A 26,683-nucleotide genomic window follows, 5' to 3' on the forward strand; every position below is an offset into this window, starting at 1 on the left:
TTCTTTCACCTCTAGACCAGCCTGAAGCCTTACTTTGATGACAACTTGAACCCATGGATTCTTACAGCTGGTTCATTTTTCTCATAGTTTAAACTGTGGGAGAAAGAGCAATGGTATATCTTAGTTTCAGGGCAGTTTTAAAGGGATACCATAATGTGTAACATGGGTGGAGAAAAAAGTTTTGATTTTTTTTTTTGACTAAGCGTACTTATCCAATGCAGTACAATGTCACAGTGAACAGGGACACCTCCATTTAACTGGGGTACCAGCCGGGTATATGCTCGCTGTCTTATAAAATGCCTTGAGCAGCACACTGAAACCAAACCCCTACCAGTTCCAAGGACGCTCTGCTGTAGGCCAGTGGTTTTCAAAATGGGGGCTGTGGGGGGCGCCAGAGGGCCCTCGGCAAATTAGATGATGAGGAAAAGTTGTAAAAGAAAATTGTAAAAAAAAAGATCGAATTATTATTATTATTATTATTATGTGTATTATAAAATATAAAATAATTTGTATATTATGTTAAACTAAACTGACAAACAATGATTATAATGGAAAACGGAAATATTTAATGGAATGATTAAAGGTTTGAAATACAAATGTATTGCATTAATAAAAGTAAGTGAATATATTCAATATATTTACTGTAGTATTGTAAAAAGGAGGGCCCCAGCCAGAAGCTAATGCTATTGGGGGACCTTGGCATGGAAGAGTTTGGGCAGCTGCCTGACCCCTGAACTCCCATTGGATTGGAGAAAATGAAAAAAATAATTTCCCCACAGGCTCAGTAACATATTAGTTAATCACTAGTGTACTGTGTTTTATCTCCAAAAAATATGTTTCCATTTGCAAAACAAGAACTACAATGCACTGCAAAAACATAAATTGATAAAAACTAAAAAAAGAAAAAATTATGGTACTTTGTGAAGAATATTTAGTAGCTTATGTCATTGATTAACAAAGAGGTAAAAACCGTGTAAATCCCTAATTTTATTTACCATTCAAATTCATCCAGCCATCCATTATTCAAACCGCTTATCGTGCTCTCAGGGAGCCTATCCCAGCAGTCATTGGGCGGCAGGCGGGAAGACACCCTGGACAGGCCGCCAGGCAGTCACAGGGCCGGCCGACACACACACACACACACACACACACACACACACACACACACACACACACACACACACACACACACACACACACACACACACACACACACACACACACTACTACTACTTTCGGCTGTTCCCGTTAGGGGTCGCCACAGCGGATCATCCGTTTCCATTTCTTCCTGTCTTCTGCATCTTCCTCTGTCACACCAGCCACCTGCATGTCCTCTCTCACCACATTCATAAACCTCCTCATTGGCCTTCCTCTTTTCCTCTTCCCTGGCAGCTCCATATTCAGCATCCTTCTCCCAATATACCCAGCATCTCTCCCCCACACATGTCCAAACCATCTCAATCTTGCCTCTCTTGCTTTGTCTCGAAACCGTCCAACCTAACCGGTCCCTCTAATATAATCATTCCTAATCCTGTCCTCCTTTGTCACTCCCAGTGAAAATTTTAGCATCTTCAACTCTGCCACCTCCAGCTCCGCCTGCTGTCTTTTCGTCAGTGCCACTGTCTCCAAACTATACAACATAGCTGGTCTCACAACCATCTTGTAAACCTTCCCTTTAACTCTTGCTGGTACCCTTCTGTCACAAATCACTCCTGACACACTTCTCCACCCACTCCACCCTGCCTGCACTCTCTTCTTCACTCCCCGTTACTTTGGACAGTTGACCCCAAGTATTTATACTCACACGCCTTCGTCACCTCTACTCCTTGCATCATCACCATTCCATTGTCCTCCCTCTCATTCACGCACAGGTATTCCGTCTTGCTCCTATTGATTTACACACACACTTGCTTGCTTGCTTGCTGGTTGTCCATCGTGCCCGATGATGACCATCTTCTTCTATTTGTGGGTCCTTTGAGGACTCAGATAGCAGAAGATACCTGCGCAGAGATGGTTTTTAAAGTGGCATGGGGAGTGCGCTTCTCCCAACGCCACATGACTTGATTGTAGAGGAGATGGTTCCGATGGCAAGGGGGATCCCTAGACGACTGGCACCTCCACACAACTGCAGGGGGCTGCCGGAAATCCAGTTTTTCGGAAACCGCCTCGAAGCGTGCCGCCACAGCTTGCTTTTCTGTTGGGGTAAGCTCCCTTAGCCTTATGTCTTCCAGACTCACCCACAAGGCAGCGGGGCAGTGGTTGATAGGTGCCAGGGCGTGTCCACCAGGGTGGGCCTGCACACCATATCTCTGCGGCCCACTGCTGCTCCGAGATCCCCTGCCAAGTTAGCCTGGGGCCGCAAGACCCCAGTTACCACGTGTGGCCACGGGGAGGCCTGGCAGGAGCCTTGGTGAAGGAGAGGCTATGTACTGGCAAGGGAAGGCTTACACGCTAGGATGCTTCCCTATTCGCCACAAAGGCTAGCCAGCGGCAGCAGGCTAAGGGCAGGAAGAACACAAGCAAGTTGGAAGAACACATGCACCTTCCCTCCAACTACACACTGCTGCACTAGACGCATCACAACACCCTGTGTGTATGTACACACACACACACACACACACACACACACACACACACACACACACACACACACACACACCTAGGGACAATTTAGTACGGCCGATTCACCTAACCTACATCTCTTTGGACTGTGGGAGGAAACCCACGCCCAATTACTGCATTATATTCAAATTTGATTGTTGAACGTTTAAATGGATTAAATCTATTCAGGGACACTTCCGGTTTGCCGATGGAGTAGTCAGACGCATAGTGAAAGCGCGCTCCCAGATCAATCGCAAATTTCCCATCAAATAACACGTTATCTCGATATTTCCCAGCGAGGGATAGATGAGTGGGAGAAGAATCACCAAAGGCCACAAAATAGAGGAAAGCGTGCCGAAAGCGGCTCGGCCCCGGCGCTGAAAGTTAGCAACGCCGACCCAGAGCACGCTAACGAAGCGAAGCTGCCGTTGTCCAGAGGAGTCGGGGAACGAACACAGGCCCCTAAGACATAATTAGGGCGATAAATGAGTTAAAAACTGAACTCAAGGGAGACAATGGCTACATGAGACAGGATATTAACCACGTGAGACAAGAAATCAACGGCAAACTCGATAAACTTGAGACTGAAATGCAGTCTGTCTGACCGTGGCCGAGCGGAGACCCGATTGAACCACGTGCACTGCACCTGCCTAGAACAACAAAAGTCCTGCAGGAAAAATGAACGGACTTGGGAGTCTCGGTCCAGGAGAAACAACATACGCGTCTTTGGAGTGGCAGAGGGAGAGGAGGGAAACTCGGTACCACAGTTTATTGTCAAACTTCTGAGAAGCGAGCTGCCATTACCACAGGACCTGGATCTGAAAATACACAGCGAGCACATCGATCTCCTGCGCAAAAACACCGAGACCCATCATTCACAACCAAGGAGATGATGTTGCGAGAAGCTTGGGAAAAAGGGTAAAATCCAACGGGGCAACAGGTCTCGCAACTTCGACCATGATTATGTGACTTCTCCAAAAGAATTAATTATGAATAAGAATTAATATTATTATTAATTCTTATTGTTATTATTACTAACTAAACCCACAGGAGAAGGGCAGCGTATTACTATGGGGCAACAAATGATATTGTCATGACAGCTTTCCACTGACAAGTTTAGCTGGAGGCTGAGCACCACTAGGTCCCTGGTAAGAGATGAGGTGTCTCAAATAACTCACATCTCTCCAGTTAATCTCGTTTTCTCATTTCACAGCAACACAGACGATCAAACACATGCAAGGAAGGGCCAATAAAGAACAAAAACCTGTCCACGGCTGTCAGTGACTCCATTATCAACCCATGTCTTTTTATTCTGTCGGTCCCATTGACAGTGAACACTGTCGAGACATGGCAGTCTCTAGGGGCTTGTTCCTCAATGAGAGCAAGGCTACCCACACAGAAGCACCACACCCATTCCCTCCGACTGAAAGAGAACACAAGTGTAGTAGTAGAACTGGTATTTGGATGAGGTAAGAGAGCAATCCTGAAAAAGGATAGCCTTCGCTGTTTCAGGGAGTGGCCAGAACATCTCTTCAAACACTTGCTGAATTGTGGCATCTGCTGAGTGAGGTCAGACGTAATGCACTTCCATCTGTTGAACGTTTTCACAGTTCAAACTCCTGCTGCCCATATCCTGAAAGACAAATGAATCACTGACTACAGTAAATTCTATTTTGATTGTGGCAGAGTTTGAAAAATTGTAGCTTACATATAAACAATAACCACAGATCCCCTCCCCCCAAACGTTTTTTTTTCGTTCTACTCTACTTTTTTTAACCAAACTATACTGTCTATACTTTTCTGAAGATTTTATACGAGAAGGAGCGTATGCTATGATACCCCGCGTTCTAATCTCACAGGGAAGCAGGTCTATTCGATCATCATGATGTTCCATTTGAGGGCGTTGAGGTGACGTCATCGTGATCCACATCCACAGCAGGAGGGGTGAGGTGGCCCTCCAAGGCACTTATCCACCGGTATCATGGCTTCCAAACAGGGGAGGAAGTGATTTGGATGAAAATAAGGATATTTTTTACCAAACACAACAGATAACTGCCATATAAAGACACTGTAAGGCTGTCAGAGGGGCTCGGCCTTCCTCTTTACTCACCGGCCGCCCCTAGATCCAGGTTCTACTTTAATTTTAGTGTAAATTTCCATCCGTAAGCCGCGGAAGATGGCCGACCCGGCGGAGTGCACCATCAAAGTGATGTGCCGTTTTAGGCCCTTAAACAGTTCAGAGGTGACCAGAGGGGACAAATACATTCCCAAGTTTCAAGCGGACGAAACTGTGGTCATTGCGGTAAGTTGTTATGTCTTTGATTTAGCCTAGCTGCCCACTTGGCGTTGTCCTCCGTGACTGTCAGCAGATCGCGTTTTGTCTCGTCTAACCAGAGATGTTAGCATCTCTAGCTTGCTAGCTAACGCTAGCTGCTGCTTGACCGGTCCACCGTTGCGTTGTTTCGTTTGCCCCTCATCGCAGCCGTGCTGGTGACCTCAAAATCGTCGACTTGATTGAACTATACCCTTTCTTCTAACTGTGGCCAGTCGGCAACAGCATTGTGTATCTCTTTCAGAACATCAGGTGTATTGCTGCGGACCGTAAAATGTCAAGTTTACGGTTGTCCTGTCACGGTTAGCGAGCTGTCATTCAACAATGCCACAAACACAACGGCTGGCACAGGTTCTCTACTTTGCTAACTTGCCAATGAGCAATATAGCATAACAGTGGGTTTTCAGTATTTGACTAAAATATTCATATCTATATTTATTACGACAAAGTCATTAATTGTTTACATTTGCGTCATCATAAAGCCTATGCTAGTTCGCAACAGTCTGAGTTAAACTGTAGTTTGGTGATGGCTAACATAAATTTAGCCAAGCTAGCTAGGCCAGCTGGCAGATGACAGATTAGCTGGCCTTCACTAGCCAGCTAGTTTTTTTAATACCGGTGTCAACGAGGTTGGCTGGCTAGTTGGCTACGTTACCCACCCTCCTGCAGACAAGACAAAATAAGACATTGATCTGCCAGTAAATTCATATAAACTGCATATATGAAGAGTACACTTTTATTAGTCAATTGCATACATGCACCTTTGTTTGATTGATATGCGTTAATAGATTTGAGAGGACACTATTCTTGACCATCTTTTAGCTTTCTTAATGATCCTTATCAGCCACGGCACAGGCCAATTGGAGATCAGTTTCCCAACATGATCAAAATTAAGTATTTTCCAGTAATATTATGTTAACTGTATGTTTTCTTTTGTTTATGGTTGTGATAAAAAACCCTCAGCATTTGATAAGAATTGCACAGGCACTGCTGCTCCGTTCTGACAAAAGGAGGAAATGATTTGACTCATGTCGTGCCATGCTACCTCCAGTATCCTGAATCAACAAATCCTTTTCCAGCAGTTAGGACCGCTATTGCAGTGCACTTAATAGACTTTCATTAAAAAACTGAGCATTTTTAAAAGCCAATGGGTAGAGTTTGTGTAATTTCTTACCTCTTCACCCTATCTGTGGGGCAGTCTTAAGCATTTAACAGATGAGGACAACTGGGATTTTCTATTTTAATTTTCTAATGATTACTGTGATTAGGTTTGAACATCAAAGGCCAATAAGCATTGCGTGTTCTCTTAAAGTATGGTTAAACATTGTTTCCTCAGCAGCAAACCATACTGTTTTTCATGGACTTTGGTGCCTACTGAATGGTCACACCTTGGGATATACTGCAAAATGGTTGAAGGCCTGACACCTCTTCACATTGCAGTAGACATTGCCATTTACACTGTTTATGCCATCGTAAATTTTAGTTGTGTTGATTTGAATGGTGCCTTTTGTTGCTAAACTGGCTCTTTAGTTGATGGATTTGGGATACAATATGCCTATTCATTCCTTGTCATTTTTAACAAACAAGGCTGTTATGACTGTGGTGACTTCATGAATAGTTTTGGTGAAGCAGACGGTGATGGAAGTACAGTAATATCCATGGCACGATGTTGCCTAGCCCAGTTCAGAGTGCCAGTCATGGTGCCAAAATGCCAGTGCACATTGTGAACAGCACAAGTGTTGGGAAGCCAGAGGGCCTGTAGCCTCCGCTGCTGCAGCTGTTGCAAGAAGCAGCACACTAACTGTACCCATAAGTAAGCAGCCGCAACAGAGGTCTCATGGGTAATCCCTTTGTGTTCTTTCTCCTGGTAACCAGCTGTTCCACCAATCAGAGCAGGCATCAATCTGGGTGGGATGGGTGATTATTATAATGATGTATGTTGTTTTCTTATCTGGGATGACTGATTCACTTTAAGTCATTTTTTTCTGTCTATTTTGAAACAGTCTAGGGCGTGGGGACACTATTGGGGCTAAAGCCTCAGTTGCCTGCTAGACTGCCTATGTAAAAACTTAGGATGGGCAGCTTCTCTGGTTCAGTTCTTGGTAATCTGCTCTGATACTCTTAGTTCGGAGTTTGAGTGTGTGTTTTCCTGCTCATATTTACTCCTGTAGCACACCCTCACCCAGCTGTGGCTTACTTCAAAGTCTTGCTACATTTGTGCCAGGGTCCTTGTTAGCTAGCCTGGTGGGTTTGCCACTACGGCAAGACTGTCTGCGTGTGTGCACCATTATTCATGCAGCCATTACTGCTCCGTCACCTGTGCACAAAAAAGGATCTTGTCAGCCTCCCAGGGTATGCTGTCACATTGTCCATTTACATGTAGTAGTTCGGTAGGCCCTGCAGAAGGAGACTGTTACTTTTGGATCGGTGTAGTGACGGAGACAGAGGATGGGAGTGAGATAATGGTAAATAGAATGATGACAGAGACGTGTAAAAACTCTCCTAACCCAATCACCTTGCGTGAATATCCCAGTTTTAGAATCATATATATAAACCAGCTATTTATATTTTGCAGTAGTGACCTAGTTCGCGTAGCGACACAAACTAAATTAGTAGATTGCATTCATCATGCATTTAGAATCATTGTGTGGATGGTGCAAATAACCTTGGACTTTGCTTTATTGCTTTCACTTAAGTTCTTTCCTTGTCTGTTTCATAAGAAAACAATGGGGAACAAGGGAGCTTAGAATCACTGTAAGCGAGTACCAGAAAATATACTGTCAAATTGGTTGCTAGGCTAATGGAACCAGAAACAAAGAAGGGTTGACCCATTGATAATGAAGGATAACAAAATTTCATAAGGCAGGTTGAATCGCTAGGTTGTCGGTAGCTAGGATAGATTGTATTGTGATAATGTGGGCTGGGTTGTACCGACCAGAGCTGAAATTGTAGCTGCTATTTGGGTGGAGTCATTAGCTGGGGAATACATTGAAGCCTTGATTAATGAACTACAGTAATTTGTATAGCTATGATGGGATTAAAACAAAGGATATCTTTGTCTCAAATGACAAATTTCTGTTTTCCCTTTCAATTCACCGAAACTTGAGTTAGAAATGTGGTTACTTGTTTCAGTGGGCCCAAACCAGGAAGCCCCAAGAGGTGTGCGGTCTCTATAGTGACAATGGAAGGAGGGAGTTGTGTGTTAACGTCGTAGTCCCTTGGGGAGGGGCCTTTACTAATTCATACAGATACTGCCATCCAGCCTGACAGTAAGCCCTCCATGCCACCAAAGCAAACTACGACAACCTCGGTTGGGTGGAGTTGCCCGATTGACTATGTTTTCATTGATCCACACAAATGGAACCCCACCTGCTGAAAAACCTGATAAGTTGAAACCCTGAAAAGCTTATAGAATCAGTTTTATTTTTTACCCTGAACTGAAATTGGCTCCATTTGAATCCAGTGATTGATTGCAGCCTCGTTTGAATTATTATTATTATTATTATTTATTTTTATTTTTTGGGACTTGGGGCCCAAGGGACATCAGGATCAGCAGCTCTCTCCCTGCTTGTTTGAAGAAGGCCTGGGATAAAGCCCAAGGCCTGCTGAAATATAATGTTTTATTATTATACAGACAGTGCAGAGACAGTCGAATAGTGTAGGTGAGATGTGAGAATCTGTCTTACACACAGGTATCTGCATTCAAAGGTTAAGTAGAGAGGTTGAATTAGGTGAAGATTGTCAAACAGTAGCACATTTCTTTTCTGTGGAACACAGCGTTGTGATTTTGGTAATTAGATGTCAAAGGGAAATAAGATATCAGTAGTTATCTCCCTAGTAGGGTGCTTTAGTTTAGTCGTTTATAAGCAAACTTCATGGACTTTTAAAAGGACATTAAAATGATGAGTTTTGTAATGATAATAGAGAATGAACTATCCTCTCTCTTCCAGAGCAAACCATATGTGTTTGACAGAGTGTTCCAGTCTAATACAACACAGGAACAAGTGTACAACGCCTGCGCCCAAAAGATTGTCAAAGGTGAACTGCTTATGTTTTTAATCACTAAATTCAGGCACCTTACTTGCGCAGATGCACCTTTGCACAGAAATTAGCCCTAGAGTTAAAGCCATCACTGTTTTGAATTAACGTTTTTGAATCTTTGCTTCATTAAGTGCTATTTTGTGTCTCTCAGATGTTCTGGAGGGATACAATGGGACAATTTTCGCATATGGACAGACGTCCTCTGGCAAAACGCATACCATGGAGGTAAAGAGTAACTTAACATATCAATACTATATCGAACGGACAGCAGTAGCATAGGAAACTGTGAAGTTATACCCTCTTGTTTATCAGTTCTGTATTGAAAAGTTCAAAAGGCTGTTTCTATTTTCTGAAGACGGAAAAACATTATTGCCTAATCAAAGAAGGTTGAATCAGTTCATCTGAATACAATGCTTATTGAGAGATACGTATCATCACTCAACAAAGTGACATCTTCAGTCTAAACTGACTGCAGGTATTCCCACCCCTTATAAACATCCATCTATCCACTATCTGACCCGCTTATCCTGCTCTCAGGGTCGCGGGGATGCTGGTACCTATCCCAGCAGTCATTAGGCGGCAGGCGGGGAGACACCCTGGACAGGTTGCCAGGCCATCACACAGGGCCAACATACACACACACACCTACACGTTCATACCTAGGGGCAATTCAGTATGGCCGATTCACCTGACCTACATGTCTTTGGACTGTGGAAGGAAACCCATGTAGACATGGGGAGAACATGCAAACTCCACACAGAGGACGACCCGAGATGACCCACCCAAGGTTGGACTACCCTGGGGCTCGAACCCAGGACCTTCTTGCTGTGAGGCGACCGCGCTAACCACTGCACCACCGTGACGCCCCTTATAAACTGCAGTACAATACAGTGCGTAATGACTGAAACCAACGACTAGTTTCATATACAAACATGGGTGTTCATATGGGCATATGAAACTGGTCGTTGGTTTTTGTCGTTGGGCACTGTATTGTTTATAAGAGGTGGGGATATCTGCTGTCAGTTTAGACTGAAAATGTCACTTAGTTGAGTGATGAAACGTATCTGTCAATAAATGTTGTATCCAGATGAACTGATTCAACCTTCTTTGATTTTCTTACCTGGATTATTGAGCATGCATCAAGACATTATTGCCTAATGTTTATTATCCAGTATATCTAAAATATAATTTGCAGGTGTTTATTATTAATCTTTGTTTATCTTTGCTATGGTGCTAGCCTCAACTGAGACCAGAAGTTTTCTTATTCTATATTATTTATGAGTCACATTAACATGACTAACTTGCAACATCATTTTATACATAAAACACACAACTGATTACCAATGACCAAACTTTCACTAAGATTACATTAGACTTTAGGCCTTTTCTATGTTCACTAACGTTGCAATTGGACACTGTTTGTCAAAGGTTTAAGTTTTGCATTCTAGCTTGGTGGATCACTTCACCTGATATTATAATAAAACAAAGAATTACTTTGTTGGCTTTTAATTTAGCTTGTCTAGCCACCCTGGTGTTATCATAATAGCATTTTTAAAACCAAAGACTTGGAATACCTATTCCATTCTCAAAACTTCCACTACTCTCTAAAGGACAAGTATATAATTAGAGTGACTCTCCCTCTTCCCTTGCCAATACATTTTTTTTCTTTTTTTTAGGGAAACCTTCATGACACAGAGTCGATGGGCATCATCCCCAGGATAGTGCAGGACATCTTCAACTACATCTACTCCATGGACGAGAACTTGGAATTCCATATCAAGGTGAGTAGAGGGGACACTCTCAAACTGCCCTGCTATGTCCACAAAATAGTTGGAGAGACAGTCACTAGTCACTAGAGTAACTGTAACTAGGGACTTGTATCTTGTAACTGAGAGGTGTCAGGGTTGATCCCCTTTGACTCAGGGGAAAAAGATGAACTGGCAAGGAAAAAAATATCCTATAAGAATTAGCAGAACTAACAAAATGAATATGTTAACTTGCATCTCTGTTCTATGTTTATTATACTTCACAAGTTTTGTTTTAATTACTTTGTGTTGTCATTGCATAATTGAAACTAAAACATCCTTATTGGTCCAGTTGCTAAGCTCTATACCCCTGTGTGTGACCAGCCTACTTGTCTCTAAAATTGATTACTATGTTAAATGTTTGTTCCTCTTTTCACAGGTTTCATATTTTGAAATTTACTTGGACAAGATCCGAGACCTTTTGGACGGTAAGTGGCTAAGTCAGGAGAGCAGACGCTATGTTCCTTTCCTCTTGTCTCATTGCCTTTGCAGACATGTGGATAATTGGCTTGTTGACATAATGAGTTGTTGAGAGCCTGTGAGATGCAGGGCAAATTGATGAGCTGCTGCATTAGGAACAGGATGGAGAGGGGAGTTTGACGTAAATGGCAATGACGGTGTAATTAAGTCACATTTTGATGTCAGAATGTTTGCTTAAGGACTGGAGAAACACCGTATTTCTGCATTCTCTCTTAGCAAACTTTATGAACACAGTTGTGTGTCTTCCTATTCAACACTCCCCATTTATGTTTGCCCTGACTGTCAGTCTTACATTTATGAAACAAATTCAGAAACGTTGTAGATCTGAAAGTGAAATTATCTATGTTTTGGTATATTTAAATCCTACATTACCCTAAAGATTCCTTTAGCCAAGCCATAAAGAGTCGGATCAATATACCAGAATTTGCACTGATGAGCCAAAACATTATGACCACTCACAGGTGAACCAAATACCATTGATCATCTCCAAACAAGGGCACAAGTCAAGGTCTGGATAGATTAGATAGTAAGCAAACAATCGGTTCTCGTAGTCAACGTGTTGGATGCAGGAGAAATGGGCAGGAGTAAAGACCTGAGCGACTTTGACAAGGAAAGGCCAAATTGTTATGGCCAGACGACAAGATCAGAGCATCTCTGAAATGGCAAGGCTTGTGGGGAGCCTCTGGTCAGCAGTGGTGAGTACCTACCGACAATGGTCTGAGGAGGGATAAGCCTCAAACCGGCGACAGGGTGTTGGGCGTCCAAGGCTCATCAATGCGCGAGGGCAATGAAGGCATCCCATCTGGTCTGAACTGACAGAAGGTCTACTGTGACACAAGTCACAGAAAATTTTAATGATGGTTACGGGAGGAATGTGTCACAACACACAGTGTGTCAGAGACCCTGCTGTGTATGGTGCTGTGTAGCCGCAAACTGGTCAGAGTGCCATGATGACCTCTGTCCTCTATCAAAAGCATCTACAATGGCCACACAAGGGTTGGAACTGGACCTTGGAGCAGTGGAAGAAGGTCACCTGGTCCGATGAGTCCCATTTTCTTTAGATCACGTGGATGGCCATGTACGTGTGTGCGCCTTTTACCTGGGGAAGTGATGGCACCAGGATGCACTGTGGGAAGATGACAAGCCAGCGGAGGGAGTGTGATGCTCTAAGGCAATGTCCTGCTGGGAAACCCTGGTTCAAGCCGTTCATGTGGACGTCAGTTTTACATGTACCACCTACCTAAACATTGTTGCAGACCAGGTTCACCCCTTCATGACAATAGTGTATACCCTGGTGGTAGTTGCCTCTTTCTGCAGGATAATGCACCCTGCCACACTGCAGAGGTCAGCAGTAGAGATATCTGCACACCAATGTCCCTCGGCTGGAAAGCCTCAAAAAACAGTCCACATGCTGAGGTCAATGCAATAAGTATTGTCTTTAATTTGAGACATCCATGCTATAAACCGTGCTCAAGTGCAAAAAAGTGACTATAAAAAGCAGCAAACATTTCAATCTTAGACTTTCATCAGTCCTGGCACATTGCACACATTGTTTGGGAATGGTTTGAGGAACATGATGAAGTCTTCAAGGTGTTGCCCAGGCCTTCAAATTCTACAGATCTCAATCCAATTGAGCATCTGTGGGATGTGCTGGACTGAAAAGTCTGATCCATAGTGGCTCCACCTTGCAACTTACAGAACTTGGAAGGATCTGCTGCTAATGGTTTGGTGCCAGATACCACAGGACACCTTCAGGGGTCTTGTAGAATCTATGCTTTGGCGGGTCGGTGCTGTTACGGTGGCACACGGGGAACCAGCAGCATATTAAGCAGGTGATCATAATGTTTTGGCTCATCTGTGTGTGTGTGTGTGTGTGTGTGTGTGTGTGTGTGTGTGTGTGTGTATATATATATATATATATATATATATATATATACACTGCTCAAAAAAATAAAGGGAACACCTAAAAACACGATATAAATCTCGACGAATGAAATATTTCAGCTGAAAATCTTTATTTATTAGACCGAGGAATGTGTTTAGAGCAAAATAACCTAAGAATGATCAATGGAAATCAAAATCATTAGCCCATTAAGGTCTGGATTCAGAATCATATTCAAAATCAAATTGGAAAATGAGAACATAGGCTGATCCAACTTCTGTGGAAATTCTTCAAGACGATTCAAAATGAGGCTCAGTAGTGTGTGTGGCCTCCACGTGCCTGTATGCACTCCCTACAATGTCTGGGCATGCTCCTGATGAGACGACGGATGGTCTCCTGAGGGATCTCCTCCCAGACCTGGATCAGGGCATCGGTCAACTCCTGGACAGTCTGTGGTGCGACATCGCGTTGGCGGATGGTACGAGACATGATGTCCCAGAGGTGCTCGATTGGATTCAGGTCCCGGGAACGTGCAGGCCAGTCCATAGCATCAATGCCCTCGACATACAGGAACTGCTGACACACTCTGGCCACATGAGGACGAGCATTGTCATGCATGAGCAGGAACCCAGGGCCCACTGCACCAGCATATGGTCTGACAATGGGTCTGAGGATCTCATCCCGGTACCTAATGGCAGTCATGGTACCTCTGGCTAGCACGTAGAGGTCTGTGCGGCCCGCCAAGGATATGCCTCCCCAGACCATCACTGACCCACCGCCAAACCGGTCATGCTGGAGGATGTTGCAGGCAGCAGAACGTTCTCCACAGCGTCTCCAGACTCTCTCACGTCTGTCACATGTGTTCAGTGTGAACCTGCTCTCATCTGTGAAGAGCACAGGGCGCCAATGGCGAATCTGCCAACCAAGATGTTCTCTGGCAAAGGTCAATCGGGCTGCACGGTGTTGGGCTGTGAGCACAGGCCCCAATTGTGGACGTCGGGCCCTCATACCATCCTCATGCATTCTGTTTCTCACTGTTTGAGCAGAAACCTGCACATTAGTGGCCTGTTGAAGGTCGTTTTGTAGGGCTCCGGCAGTGCTCCTCCTGTTCCTCCTTGCAAAAAGGACCAGATAGCGGTCCTGCTGCGGGGTTGTTGTCCTCCTGCGGCCCCCTCCACGTCTCCTGGTGTACTGGCCTGTCTCCTGGTACCTCCTCCATGCTCTGGACACTGTGCTGGGAGACACATCAAATCTTCTTGCCACAGCACGCATTGATGTGCCATCCTGGATGAGCTGCACTACCTGAGCAACTTCTCTAGGTTGCAGATACCGCCTCATGCCACCTCTAGTGGTGAGGGCACTAGCAAAATGAAAAACTAACCAAAGATCGGCCAGAAAAGATGACAGGCAAATGGTCTGTGGCCACCACCTGCAAATCCATTCCTTTTATAGGGGTTGTCTTGCAAATTGTCTAATTTCCACCAGGTGGAAATTAGACAATTTACCAACAGGTGAAATTGATTCACAAATCAGTGTTGCTTCCTAACTGGACAGGTTGATATCTCAAAAGTGTGATTGACTTGGAACTACATTGCATTGCTTATGTGTTCCCTTTATTTTTTTGAGCAGTGTATATATATCGGTGGGGAAAAAAGTGGAACTTTTTGCCGTTTTTACTGATGGCCATTTCCCTCCCCTCTGTAGTTTCAAAGACCAACCTGTCGGTGCATGAAGACAAAAACAGAGTGCCCTATGTGAAGGTAAGAGATTGCTTCCTGTCTTTTTTTTTTTGACCAGGTTATGGCATTACCCTATGTTGGATCCATATCTGATATCTTAATGTTTTTGTTTACAGGGCTGCACTGAAAGGTTTGTCTGCAGCCCAGAAGAAGTCATGGATACCATTGATGAGGGCAAATCTAACAGACATGTTGCAGTTACAAGTAAGATGCAGCCTTCCTCTTAATATGGAGAACTGTATAATAATTCAAGATTCAAAGGTTTAATCTTCACATACAAGTACAATAAGCATTGATTTTTTTGTTTTGTTTGTTTTTGTTTTTTGTTTTGGACAAACTCTGAAACTGTGCAACAAAAAAGAAATTGTACAGTAATAACAATAAAGTGAGGATAAAATAAAATGTAATAACATTTTAAAAAGTTAAAAGAAAAAAAATATCCACTGAGTATACAGAAGGTATATCCGGATAAATATCTCTGTACAATGTGGAGTTACTATACAAATACATCTGTGTAATGATGCAGCAATGCAACTTTCAATCTGGTGTTTTGTTGAAACCTTGTTGCTTAGTGCGTAAGACGGAAGTGTGCTGAGATTCTGTTTTCTGCATTGTGCATACATATTTCAATGGTTTCCACTTACAGCTGAATATCCTGTTGTTTCTTATGACCATATGATGAATATTGGCACTGTAGTGGCGTTATATAATGTAATTCTTCTCCCAGACATGAATGAGCACAGTTCCAGGAGTCACAGCATCTTCTTGATCAATGTAAAGCAAGAGAACACCCAGACAGAGCAGAAGCTGAGTGGAAAGCTCTACCTGGTGGACCTGGCTGGCAGTGAGAAGGTATGGACAGATGAACACCATGCAACTGTCAAATGCCAATAAGCATCCATCCTGGGTTAGTGCTGCAGCATTTACCTGTATGATATATGAAGGATGTGATGTAACAATTGACCTTTCGCAAAGTACTGCCCCAGAACGGTGCTTGTCCAATTCTACCTTAGCAATGGTCCGTCAAGCTTTCAAACACAACAAATGCTGAAACGGTGTGCCTATGGGATCTGCAAATCGGATACTAGATATCTGAAAAGTTTGGAGGGGGTGTCATTTTCTTTCCCTTCCCAGAACGCAAGAAGCGCAATGTCGGCAATAGATTTCGCAGTATAGCAGACCCCATGGCCAGCTTAATCCATCCAAAATCAAAAAAATTACCTGTCTGCCCCAAGCTAAGCTTGCTACTAGCTATTATTGATAGCTAATACAGCTAACGTATTATTACTGTTACTTTTACCCACACAATGCGCTGATTTCTTCCTTCATGTTTTGGTGTTTTCCGGCTACTTCCTGGATAGTTCTGAAATGCTTGACGGGCATAGCAACAGTAACTAAGGGGGCGGGACTTTGCGAAAGGTCAATTGTTGTGAGTGAATGTTCAGACAGAAGACCAATTCAGACAATGAGCTAATGCACTAATCCATGTCCTGACCCAATTTACTACTAACCTTTAAGCATTTACCATAGACAAGATCAGGCTATGCCTCAATGGATATACTTGGCCATCTCATATGTAGTGTCATTAGGGCCAAAGGTTTTCACTGTAGACGTATCATTGGGATTATAAAGTTGGCACCTTTCCTACAGGTGTTTTGTCAAGGTTCTGCATCCTTAAAAGATATACTAAACTATATTATTGTCAAATGAAACTAATTCTCTTTGTTACAGTTGAAAACATGAATTTTCTAAGTGAATTCTGTTGGGGATGGAAGAAATTGCAGCAGTGATGCAGCATGTATGAAGAAAAAAGACTTCTACAGTGGCTATATCTACAGTTTTGTTTTTTTTTTGACTCAGACTTATTAACCAAAATTTGGGGCTTCTCCAAATTTTGTTTACCATTTTAACTATCCATTAAAATGGTATATATAATGAAATTGACTGATTTGTTTTCGTATTCACATACCACTGTGACATGTAGACAGAAAAAAGGTAGTTTGCCACAACAGAGACACTCGTTTATCCTGTGAGTGCTGTGTATCTCACAAACAGAATTACCTTCCATTAACTGGTAATTCTTCCCTGGTACAGTCATGATCTATAGCAGTGATACCTAGTCATATGCCTTGGAGGGCCATGTGTATACAGGTTTTCTTTTCTTGTTCTACACCAGATGATTTCACTGATAGACACACCTTCAACTTGACAGGGAAACACTAATTTGTAAAATCAGGGATAGATATGACATTGATATGAAAATGACCTACAGGCACCACTACTATGTAAAGTCAGAGGAAACACTGTGATTCCAGACTCTCCTTCAAACCTCATCATTTCCTCTTTAGGCTCCTTCCATGACATGCTACAGTAAGCTAATCGAGGTGTTGCAAGGAGAGCCTTACTTACTCCAAGGGTTGTAATTCAGAGTAGTATTATGTCCATAATATCCCTCATATCATTTTCCTAATCTGCTCTTTACCTTGAGCTAAACCACCTTGCACTGGCATGAGTGCATACATACCTTTTAAGCATGGGTGGTGGTCGGAGAGGGAATTGTACTGCAAACCCTGGAGATGTAACTGCCATGCTCTGCCCATAGAGCCACACAGGGCCGTGTTAACAAAAATTCTGTTTGATTTCCAGGTCAGTAAAACAGGAGCAGAGGGCGCGGTCCTGGATGAAGCTAAGAACATCAACAAGTCTCTGTCCTCCCTGGGGAACGTCATCTCTGCTCTAGCTGAAGGAACTGTTAGTACCTACCTCTACTCCAACACAATACATACACAGACACACGCACGCAAAGACATGCCGTCAGAAGCTGGGTCAAGGGAAAAAAATGTACAAGCAGGGTAGACACTGTCACCTGATAATGGATTTCCATTTCAAGAACTTTTCTATTTTTGCATTGCCTGAGGTCCACATTCATTCATTTTGTATTTTGTTAGCCTGTAATGAGGTTGGTTATGGCAACACATTTGCCAGTCATTGCTGTGAACACACCTCACAAAATAGTAAAAATTTTGTAACTCTTCATACAGCACGAAAGAGACTAATGGCATAGATAGTCTTCTGGCAGCATCCCACAAGGACCTAGATGACCTGTCTCTATTTGTCCCCAGTCTTGTCAGCCTGCATGTACCTACCAGGTCATTCTGTTTTGATTAGTTTATTTCATAAACACAATGAACAACCATTAACCAAGAGTTCTACTTGGAAAAGTAAGAGACCCACCAATTAATAAAAGTGGTTTGTCTTGGTTGATATAGCAAGATTATATTATAGTAAAACACCGTAGGTGACTTTGTAATAAAAGTCACCTACTGTGTTTTTTACAAAATTCACCTAAAGTGTAATTAAAGCCTTAATTAGGTTTTTCAAACTGTAGATGAGTCTATACGCTTTCTATCTGATGAAACTTATTAGTACTGACATTCGTGGGCAAAAACTTAAAAAAAAAAAGATGACAAACTGTCAGTCATGTTATTACCTAACTCTCTCTCTACACCATAAGGCAATGCTTTACATAACGTGACGAGCTGAAAATGTGTATTCCATTATCCTTTAAGTTGTGTTTCCATTCTCGAAGAGTAGATTTTCATGATGGGGAAATTTGAAACACACACACACACACACACACACACACACACACACACACACACACACACACACACACACACACACACACACACACACACACACACACACCTAAATGAACAAACAAACAGCATCACGGTGTAAGCAAGAGAGTTCTCAAAAAAGTTGTCTCAAGCCTGTTTTTGAAAGCCAGCTCTACCCACAATATAGCCCAGAGCAAGATGGGAACGTGGAGAGTAAATGTTTAGTTGAGCTATTCGACTGTTAAAGTCCCATTGTCATCCTCAGTGGGTCTTTTCAGCCTATAATAGATAAAACTGTCCTCCAAGCAATGTTTTTGTTTCAGTATTTCAAATATTTCATGCCTTTTAACTTCGATTAATAGTTGGTTTGTTTTTAGTCCTGCTGCTCAGTAAAATAACCTGGGGACCTTTTGATATCTTGACAGTATCCAGAAAAAGGAGGCTTTTGTGAAGAGCCATCTTACACTGACTAGAGCAATTTAGCAGACAGTAGCAGACGGTGTAGCCACTGGCCTCCATATGGTGTATATTTCATCATGTCATATTACGATGTGTAATTGCTGTAAGCATGTCCTGTAAGGTGTTTAAGTGCAGAGAATGGGAACTTAGAGCACCATGGACTGTGGACTCAGTGCAGGTGAAGCCTCAGGACGTATGTTCTCCGGTTTCAAATTAGCGGCACCGTGTTGACTAGTGTGTTTGTTTTACAGGTGTATGTTAGCCAAGCTTAGAGGAAATGATGCTTACCTTGACCTGTCTACTCTACATCTTACAGGCTTCCACTCATATTATATTAAGTTTGTCATCATTTACCTGGCCAAATTTGACAGTATTTTTCCAGCAAATACCAGAGGGGAATCACTTCTCAGGGAGTAAATCATAAAACCTGACAGTAAAGTCATTGTTGTATCTGGGTAACTAACAGTTTCACTGGAGAAATGTGGATTTCAGCATCTTGCCTTTCAGTACCAGAGCCCTACTTGTTCACAACATCCAACCGTGTGTGTGTGTGTGTGTGTGTGTGTGTGTGTGTGTGTGTGTGTGTGTGTGTGTGTGTGTGTGTGTGTGTGTGTGTGTGTGTGTGTGTTTGCCTGCGCACTAGGCCTACATCCCTTACCGAGACAGCAAGATGACCCGTATCCTGCAGGACTCTCTGGGTGGGAACTGTCGAACCACCATTGTCATCTGCTGCTCCCCTTCCTCCTACAATGAGTCTGAGACCAAATCCACCTTAATGTTTGGACAGAGGTTGGTTGGCCAGCCAAACAGACACTCCATACAGCTGTCTTCAGTTGTATGCCCTACATTTTAAGATGTCTACATTTTCCAATGTACCTTTCTGCTTGCAGCTTAATTTAAGAGTTTTAAGAGTTACAAATATGGAGAGCTTATGGAAAGGGAAATCTGATGTCAAGTTCTTAAAAGGCTTTAGGAAATTTTACTTATGTGACCTTGTTAATAATCAATTTTTGAACTGGTTCAAATTTAAAATTTCAGTTTGATAGTTGGTACATTCATGTACCTGTTGATGGAGTAATCCAGTGAGTTTTACATGTGTAATTGAAAGGATAATTCAATTTTTTCACAATCCAGGTCTTATTTTCGTAGTTTTTGCCATTGTGCATGTCTGTTATGATTACATTTTATTCATAGGCTTTATTTACGAGATCTTGGACACTGGACACAGCTTTACAACAGTGTCTTGGTGTCATCGGATATGAAATCCCTTGTCAACAAATTCTGTTTAAGGCATTTATCTAAAATATGTATTTGGAGGTGAAAGTTACTCAAAATGTCCAATAGTAGCAATGGTCAATCACATTGCTGAGGTACTTTCTGATTCACCTGGTAGGAATGACCAGCCTATATTTACCACATTGTAAATATGTCCTTAACACCCAACTACCCAGCCAGCGCAATTTAGAAGTCATGGATTATGGGGAATTATGTTCAAAGTCTAACTGAGACACTAGAGGGTTTTTGATGTTGAAAGGACAGCTTTAAAGATTGTACTCTGTGGCACCATAAAATGGAGTTGTAAAGCTTCGTCCAGCGGTGGTGCCGTGTCCAAAATCTCCACAGTTAAGCTAGCGAGTAAAATGATATCATTACTGATAATGCGTGATGGCAAAATTTTCAAAAATAAGACCCAGGTTGTAAAAAACGGAATTACCCTTTAATTGCTATACGAAGCGGTCATCGGACCTGGGACGCATAAATCAGATCAGAAATGTCTTGCAATTTAATGTTAATTTCTCTAAATCTGCAATTCTGTAAATTTCCAGCCCAAATTAAAATCAGTATTTTGTAGTTCAACTTTGCTTATTGAAGCTCTTTTCAATGTCTCCAGAGCAAAGACCATTAAGAACACAGTATCTGTGAATGTGGAGCTGACTGCAGAGCAGTGGAAGAAGAAATATGAGAGAGAGAAGGAGAAGAACAAGACCCTGCGGAACACCATCACCTGGCTGGAGAATGAGCTCAACCGCTGGAGGAATGGTGAGGTCACGTGACCCAGGAGACCCCCTCCACAATGTATTCCAATTTTGGGTGACTCTGTAGGCATATTTTCCATTGGATTGTTCCAAGAATGTAGCTGTCTGAACCACCATACTTGGAATCATCCTGGATGAACTGAGCACATTCTTTCTCTTTTATTCCATGGCATTTAAAGAACCACAATGATGAGGAAGATATGGAAGGTGACATTTCAAATGCATCATTGAGAAACTGATGTCATTTGGCACATGATGTTATATTTGTCAAACATTGGAGGGGTTTACATTAATTATCTTGTGCATTCTCAAAATTTGTGTGAAGATCTGTACTTCTTGAATAAATAGTAGATTTGCAATTTAAATAGTAGATTTGCAATTGATTTGGGATTTCTCCCCTTTCAATTCCAATTTGGCATCTCCAATTCTCTGTTCTCCTAAGGCCCCACCATTGCATGACACATGTGACGGTTGGAGAGGGTAGAGATTTCCATATATTTCCACACACATGGAGCCAGCCCAGCACTTCTTTTTACCTGCCAGCAGCAGGTTTCTCTTGGGTAATGTAACATGTGCAGAGAGGCTCATGTAATTTCAACCAAATTCTCCCACAGCTGTACAGGTGCCCCACCACCTGCATGAGTTACTAACTGCTATGGTGCGACACCCAGGAACACTGCCAGTTGTGCTCCTTGTGATGCCTGGCTGAACCAGAGGCAACACCATAGTTCAAGCTGTGGGCTTCTTAGGTATATTAACAGGACTCGATATTAACTCATAAAAAATGATTTATGAGTTTATCTCCCAGAGAAGAAGTATTTTCCCTATTCTCAGCCGTGGCCTACAACAATGCTGTGGTTGAATCAAGATGGCTAGAACAGTGTCTAGCCAAGAACAGTGTCTAGTGCTTTGTAACCCCCCCAACACACACACACACACACACACACACACACACACACACACACACACACACACACACACACACACGCATACTTCCACTCCCACTTAATGAGCTTTTCCATCCCCTGTCCGCAGGTGAGAGTGTGCCAGTTGAGGAGCAGTTTGATAAGGAGAAGGCTAATGCAGAGGTGCTAGCCCTGGACAACGTACTTAATGATAAGCCAGCCTCCACACCCAATGTGCCGGGTGTACGCCTCACTGACGTGGATAAAGACAAATGTGAGGCGGAGCTGGCCAAACTCTACAAGCAACTGGATGACAAAGTGAGCAAACACAGAGACCCAGTGGGATGAGAGAAATGTAGACCTGCCAATCAGAATGCTCTTCACACACAATTTATGTATTTCAGGATTAGTCTGGAAGTAAATAATGTAAATGAACACAAACTAAGTTTTTGTGTTAATTTAGTGACCCAATTTCTGAAAGAAATTAAGAAAGAAACCATGAGCAAAGCAAGAATTTCATAGGATCAACATTCTTCTGATGTTAGTTGACTTTTCAGCACCATTCATCAACACCAAGCCGTCCCAGGTCCTTTCTGTGTGGAGTTTGCATGTTCTCCCCATGTCTGCGTGGGTTTCCTCCAGGTGCTCTGGTTTTCTCCCACCATCAAAAAGACATGCATGTTAGGGTTAATACTCCTTCTGTGCCCCTGACCAAGGCAGTGGAAACAGCTGCCCACTGCTCCTATACAATAAGATGGGTTAAATGCAGAAAACAAATTTCATTGTAACCTTCAATGACAAAATAAAGCAGCTTTCTTCTTTATTCATCAACACCAAAAAAAACACTCGGAAGTTATCCATTGGGCATTTACAAATTTTTATGTGCCTCTTTGTGCGGAAGGTGTTTTCTCCTCAAAGATCTGCTGCTGACATGGTCGAAACTCATGGTTCACTGGCACAACCTACGATGATCCACTGTGTTCTTAGATTCAGTATGCCCTGTAGTGCTCTGTGTGAATGCTAATGTATCTGAGTTTCTGTCCACTGCCCAGGATGATGAGATCAACCAGCAGAGCCAGCTGGCCGAGAAGCTGAAGCAGCAGATGTTGGACCAGGAAGAGGTGAGTGTTTGAAGGGGCATTAGTGTCTTTTTATGGTTGAGAAATTGTAGAGAATTAAGGTTGTATGGAAGCTCTAATGATATCGGCGCCAAATACAGTACAGTACAGTACAGTCATTTATATTTGACTGTACTGAAGTACAGTCAAATATAAATTGGACCCTATACCAATTGGACCCTTTACCAAACTAGAGTTTGGTAAAGGGTCCAATTTGTTTTTTGACTGTACTTCAGTACTGTAGCAGGTGTGCCAGGTCTACAGGGGTTTCTGTTCAGACTTTAGGGAGGAGTAGTGGTTTGGGAAACTATCCTTCCAACAGACAGGTGTTGTTTAAGATCTTTGTCAGCAGGCAGCCACTCTATTAATGTGTTCTTGAGTAAGGCAGTGAAGCCTGTTTTGATTGGTATTTTTCTGTAACTTAACCTCTACCCTGATATCCTTGGAAGAAGGAAAGTAAAAGTTGAATTTCCCTATGGGCACAATGGCTTTGACTGGCACAGTGTCTAATGTATTTCTAAAATGTATTCATAACGCTTATGCTCCAGTGTGTTCATATAAAATCATATCAATCATTGTTATACTGCTCTCCTCCCTCGCTAGCTTCTAGCCTCTTCCCGTCGTGATCACGAGAATCTGCAGGCAGAACTGAATCGTCTGCAGGCGGAGAATGAGGCTTCCAAGGAGGAGGTGAAAGAGGTGTTGCAGGCCCTGGAGGAACTAGCAGTGAACTATGACCAGAAAAGTCAGGAGGTGGAGGACAAGACCAAGGAGTTTGAGGCCATCAGCGAGGAGCTGAGCCAGAAATCAGTGAGATGGATGCTTACGTATAGAAACCCGCTTAGTCTGTCACTTGGGGTATTCCATGGTTTTCACAGTCAAACTATGGGAAGACTTTGATTTTTGTGGCTTTTTAATAGCATGGAATAATACATAAGCTCAAGAGAAAATTAAAAATTTACCATCACATTGTGAATTGTTTGACCCTAATCTAAACTTTATTATCAGCCAGTCTGAGCTACAACAAAGGGCTTAACCAGATCAGCAATAAATTTATGACATCTGCCATTGCATGTCTGGAGTGTGACTGAAGGACTGATAACTGAAATAATGTCTCTTTCATCAATGAGTTACCAAATTATCTTTTTTGAAAGAACTGTCCCTAGAGGTGAAATAGATTTAGAAGTGTAACCCCGCTCTCTCTCTTTCTATTTTATCTCTGTGTCCAGTCAATCTTGTCATCCCTGGACTCAGAACTTCAGAAGCTCAAGGAGATGTCCAATCACCAGAAGAAGAGGGTGACTGAGATGATGTCATCGCTGCTGAAAGACCTGGCTGAGATTGGCATTGCCGTGGGGAGCAACGACATCAAGGTACCCATCCGGCTGCTATGCTGTCACAGTGCTAATGCCTCACTATCAGTGTGACCAGTAAGCTACGGGTGGAAGTTGTTAAAGAGATGATACATCAGTTGTGTACCGAAAGGTTGATGGATTGATAAGATAAAATATCAAGAGATGGTTGCATTGTCCCTAAGAGAGTCGGGAAGAGTATGGAAATAGCTTTGGTTTTCAAGGTGTGAGCATGTTTGGAAACTGCCCCCCCAACCCAAAAAAAAAAAAATTAGTTGAGCCCAGATGAACATTGTGAGCAATCATTTTGTTCACATTTGCAGACCCACTTTAATTTCTCATACGATCTTTGGCAGTTTCAAAAGCTTATATATTTTCTTATGTAAGCTTTCTTAGATATCTATCTTCATCTTTAGAAATGTATTTCCAGGTTGCCTGTCATATTGCCCAGCTGCATTCAGCACGCATCAAATTCAGATTAATAGATTGATAAGTTAAGATAAGGTGCATATCTATCCACCAAATATCTGGGGCAATAATATGTATGTTCATTTTAAAATGACAAAATACTGGTAGAGACAGTGTATAGTTTATACCAACACTGTTGCTCTAATAAACTATTTTGCCAGGGAAACTGCCCACCACAATGAGCCTGTAGTAAAGAATTTACAACAGAGAAATGTTCTTCTGTGTCCAGTAATCCTCCTCCCTCCATTTTCTTCCACTTCCTCAATTTTATTCTACCTCATCACCTGTTTTTTGTGTTTTCATTCCATTTCTGCATATTCTCCCTTATCTTTATACGTCTTCCACTTGCAGCAACACGAGGGCAGTGGTCTGATAGATGAGGAGTTCACAGTAGCCCGTCTGTACATCAGCAAGATGAAGTCAGAGGTAAAGACCATGGTGAAGCGCTGCAAGCAGCTGGAGAGCACCCAGTCGGAGAGCAATAAGAAGATGGATGAGAACGAAAAGGAGCTGGCCGCCTGCCAGCTACGGATCTCTCAGGTGGGTTTTAACAGCACTAGTACAAAATGTTTAAATGGTCTTAGAATGCCAGATAAAGATGTATTTACTGTGTCTTTGACAAACTTTTTTGGAGCAGCGAGGTTGTACACAGGCCTATGTAGAAGAATGTAAAGTTGTGTCTTTGTCGAGCATCCAAGAATGAGTTGGATAAGATCACATCGACTTATTTCTGAATCAGTTTGGGAAACTGAATGTGTTTGTATCTCTCTTATACCAACAGGGAAATGCCCTGGGTTTGATTATAGTTCTATTGCCCTCAATTTGTTTTCCTTGAAAAAAAATTAATAATAAAAAAAAAACGTTTGGCTGTTTTCATGCCACAGCTATTCTGTCAGAAGTTTAGCACTTTACTGACACTCAATACCTTTTTATCTGGATTTTTTTTTGGGTTCATGTCATTTCAAATATGTAAATACAGGAAGGTGACATTTTCTCAGTGCACACACCTTAGTTAGACAAGCAAATGTCCAGTTTTGTGTAATTATCATGACTGTTAATAAATTTATGTTAAAACATTTTTATGAATAGTCACTATTTTTTCCTCCTGTCTCCAGCATGAGGCTAAGATCAAGTCCCTAACAGAGTACCTGCAGAATGTGGAGCAGAAGAAGAGACAGCTAGAAGAGAATGTGGACTCTCTGAACGAAGAGTTGGTGAAGATCAGTGCTCAGGGTATGAAACACTGCTCATTTAAGCAGCAGCAGAAATGGCATGGACACAAACACTATAAGATGACTATAGGTCATTTTAAAGAACAAACTGTTAACAGTTCTGTATACCACAGATCACGCAAGCTAATGGAGTTAAAGTCAGATATCCCATCAGTTCTTGCCGTATCCTGAGTTACCCAACTTATTTCAATAGTGGAGAACACTTAACTGATTTTCTTATCTATTGATTATAGTGAATATGAACCTTGCTAAGACTGTCCTTGATCAGACCTACTTTGAACCAGTTTGAACCAAGACTGCCACCTACTGACCTGAAGCCACATTTATTTATATTACAGAGAAAGTCCACGCCATGGAAAAAGAGAATGAGATCCAGACTGCCAATGAGGTCAAGGTATGTCCCCCTGTCAGTCCACAACACAGGACCACCTGTAAACACATTAGATACACTTGTATGTTAATATTCTTGGGAGTTTTTGCACCTTGATTTCACATGTTTTCATTTAATCTTGAAGAGGATCCTGTGTTTTAGTCAGTAGCTGTAGGTCCAAGTCAGTGTTCATATTAATAGCGATTTGAAATTCTATAAAGGTGAAGAGCAGCAAACGTACAC

At 42.4% G+C, this 26,683-nt stretch overlaps 1 protein-coding gene across 1 annotated transcript in view; it reads left to right on the plus strand.

Annotated features, from left to right (window-relative positions):
- The first annotated feature begins 4,555 nt into the window (after nucleotides 1-4,555).
- Nucleotides 4,556-26,683, plus strand: part of LOC130123429 (kinesin-1 heavy chain) — a 34,564-nt gene continuing 12,436 nt past the window's right edge. Inside the window, exons 1-18 of the mRNA XM_056292587.1 lie at nucleotides 4,556-4,903; nucleotides 8,884-8,971; nucleotides 9,126-9,199; nucleotides 10,651-10,755; nucleotides 11,159-11,207; nucleotides 14,846-14,901; nucleotides 14,997-15,084; nucleotides 15,608-15,732; nucleotides 17,527-17,631; nucleotides 19,603-19,748; nucleotides 20,851-20,999; nucleotides 22,031-22,218; nucleotides 22,953-23,021; nucleotides 23,622-23,828; nucleotides 24,248-24,391; nucleotides 25,190-25,378; nucleotides 25,954-26,071; nucleotides 26,409-26,464. Coding sequence (XP_056148562.1) covers nucleotides 4,778-4,903; nucleotides 8,884-8,971; nucleotides 9,126-9,199; nucleotides 10,651-10,755; nucleotides 11,159-11,207; nucleotides 14,846-14,901; nucleotides 14,997-15,084; nucleotides 15,608-15,732; nucleotides 17,527-17,631; nucleotides 19,603-19,748; nucleotides 20,851-20,999; nucleotides 22,031-22,218; nucleotides 22,953-23,021; nucleotides 23,622-23,828; nucleotides 24,248-24,391; nucleotides 25,190-25,378; nucleotides 25,954-26,071; nucleotides 26,409-26,464 — 2,082 coding nt within the window. The 5' untranslated portion in view covers nucleotides 4,556-4,777. The remainder of the gene's footprint in view (nucleotides 4,904-8,883; nucleotides 8,972-9,125; nucleotides 9,200-10,650; nucleotides 10,756-11,158; nucleotides 11,208-14,845; nucleotides 14,902-14,996; nucleotides 15,085-15,607; nucleotides 15,733-17,526; nucleotides 17,632-19,602; nucleotides 19,749-20,850; nucleotides 21,000-22,030; nucleotides 22,219-22,952; nucleotides 23,022-23,621; nucleotides 23,829-24,247; nucleotides 24,392-25,189; nucleotides 25,379-25,953; nucleotides 26,072-26,408; nucleotides 26,465-26,683) is intronic.

The sequence above is a fragment of the Lampris incognitus genome, chromosome 14, assembly GCF_029633865.1.
Source record: "Lampris incognitus isolate fLamInc1 chromosome 14, fLamInc1.hap2, whole genome shotgun sequence".
In the NCBI taxonomy this organism is placed as follows: Eukaryota; Metazoa; Chordata; class Actinopteri; order Lampriformes; family Lampridae; genus Lampris; species Lampris incognitus.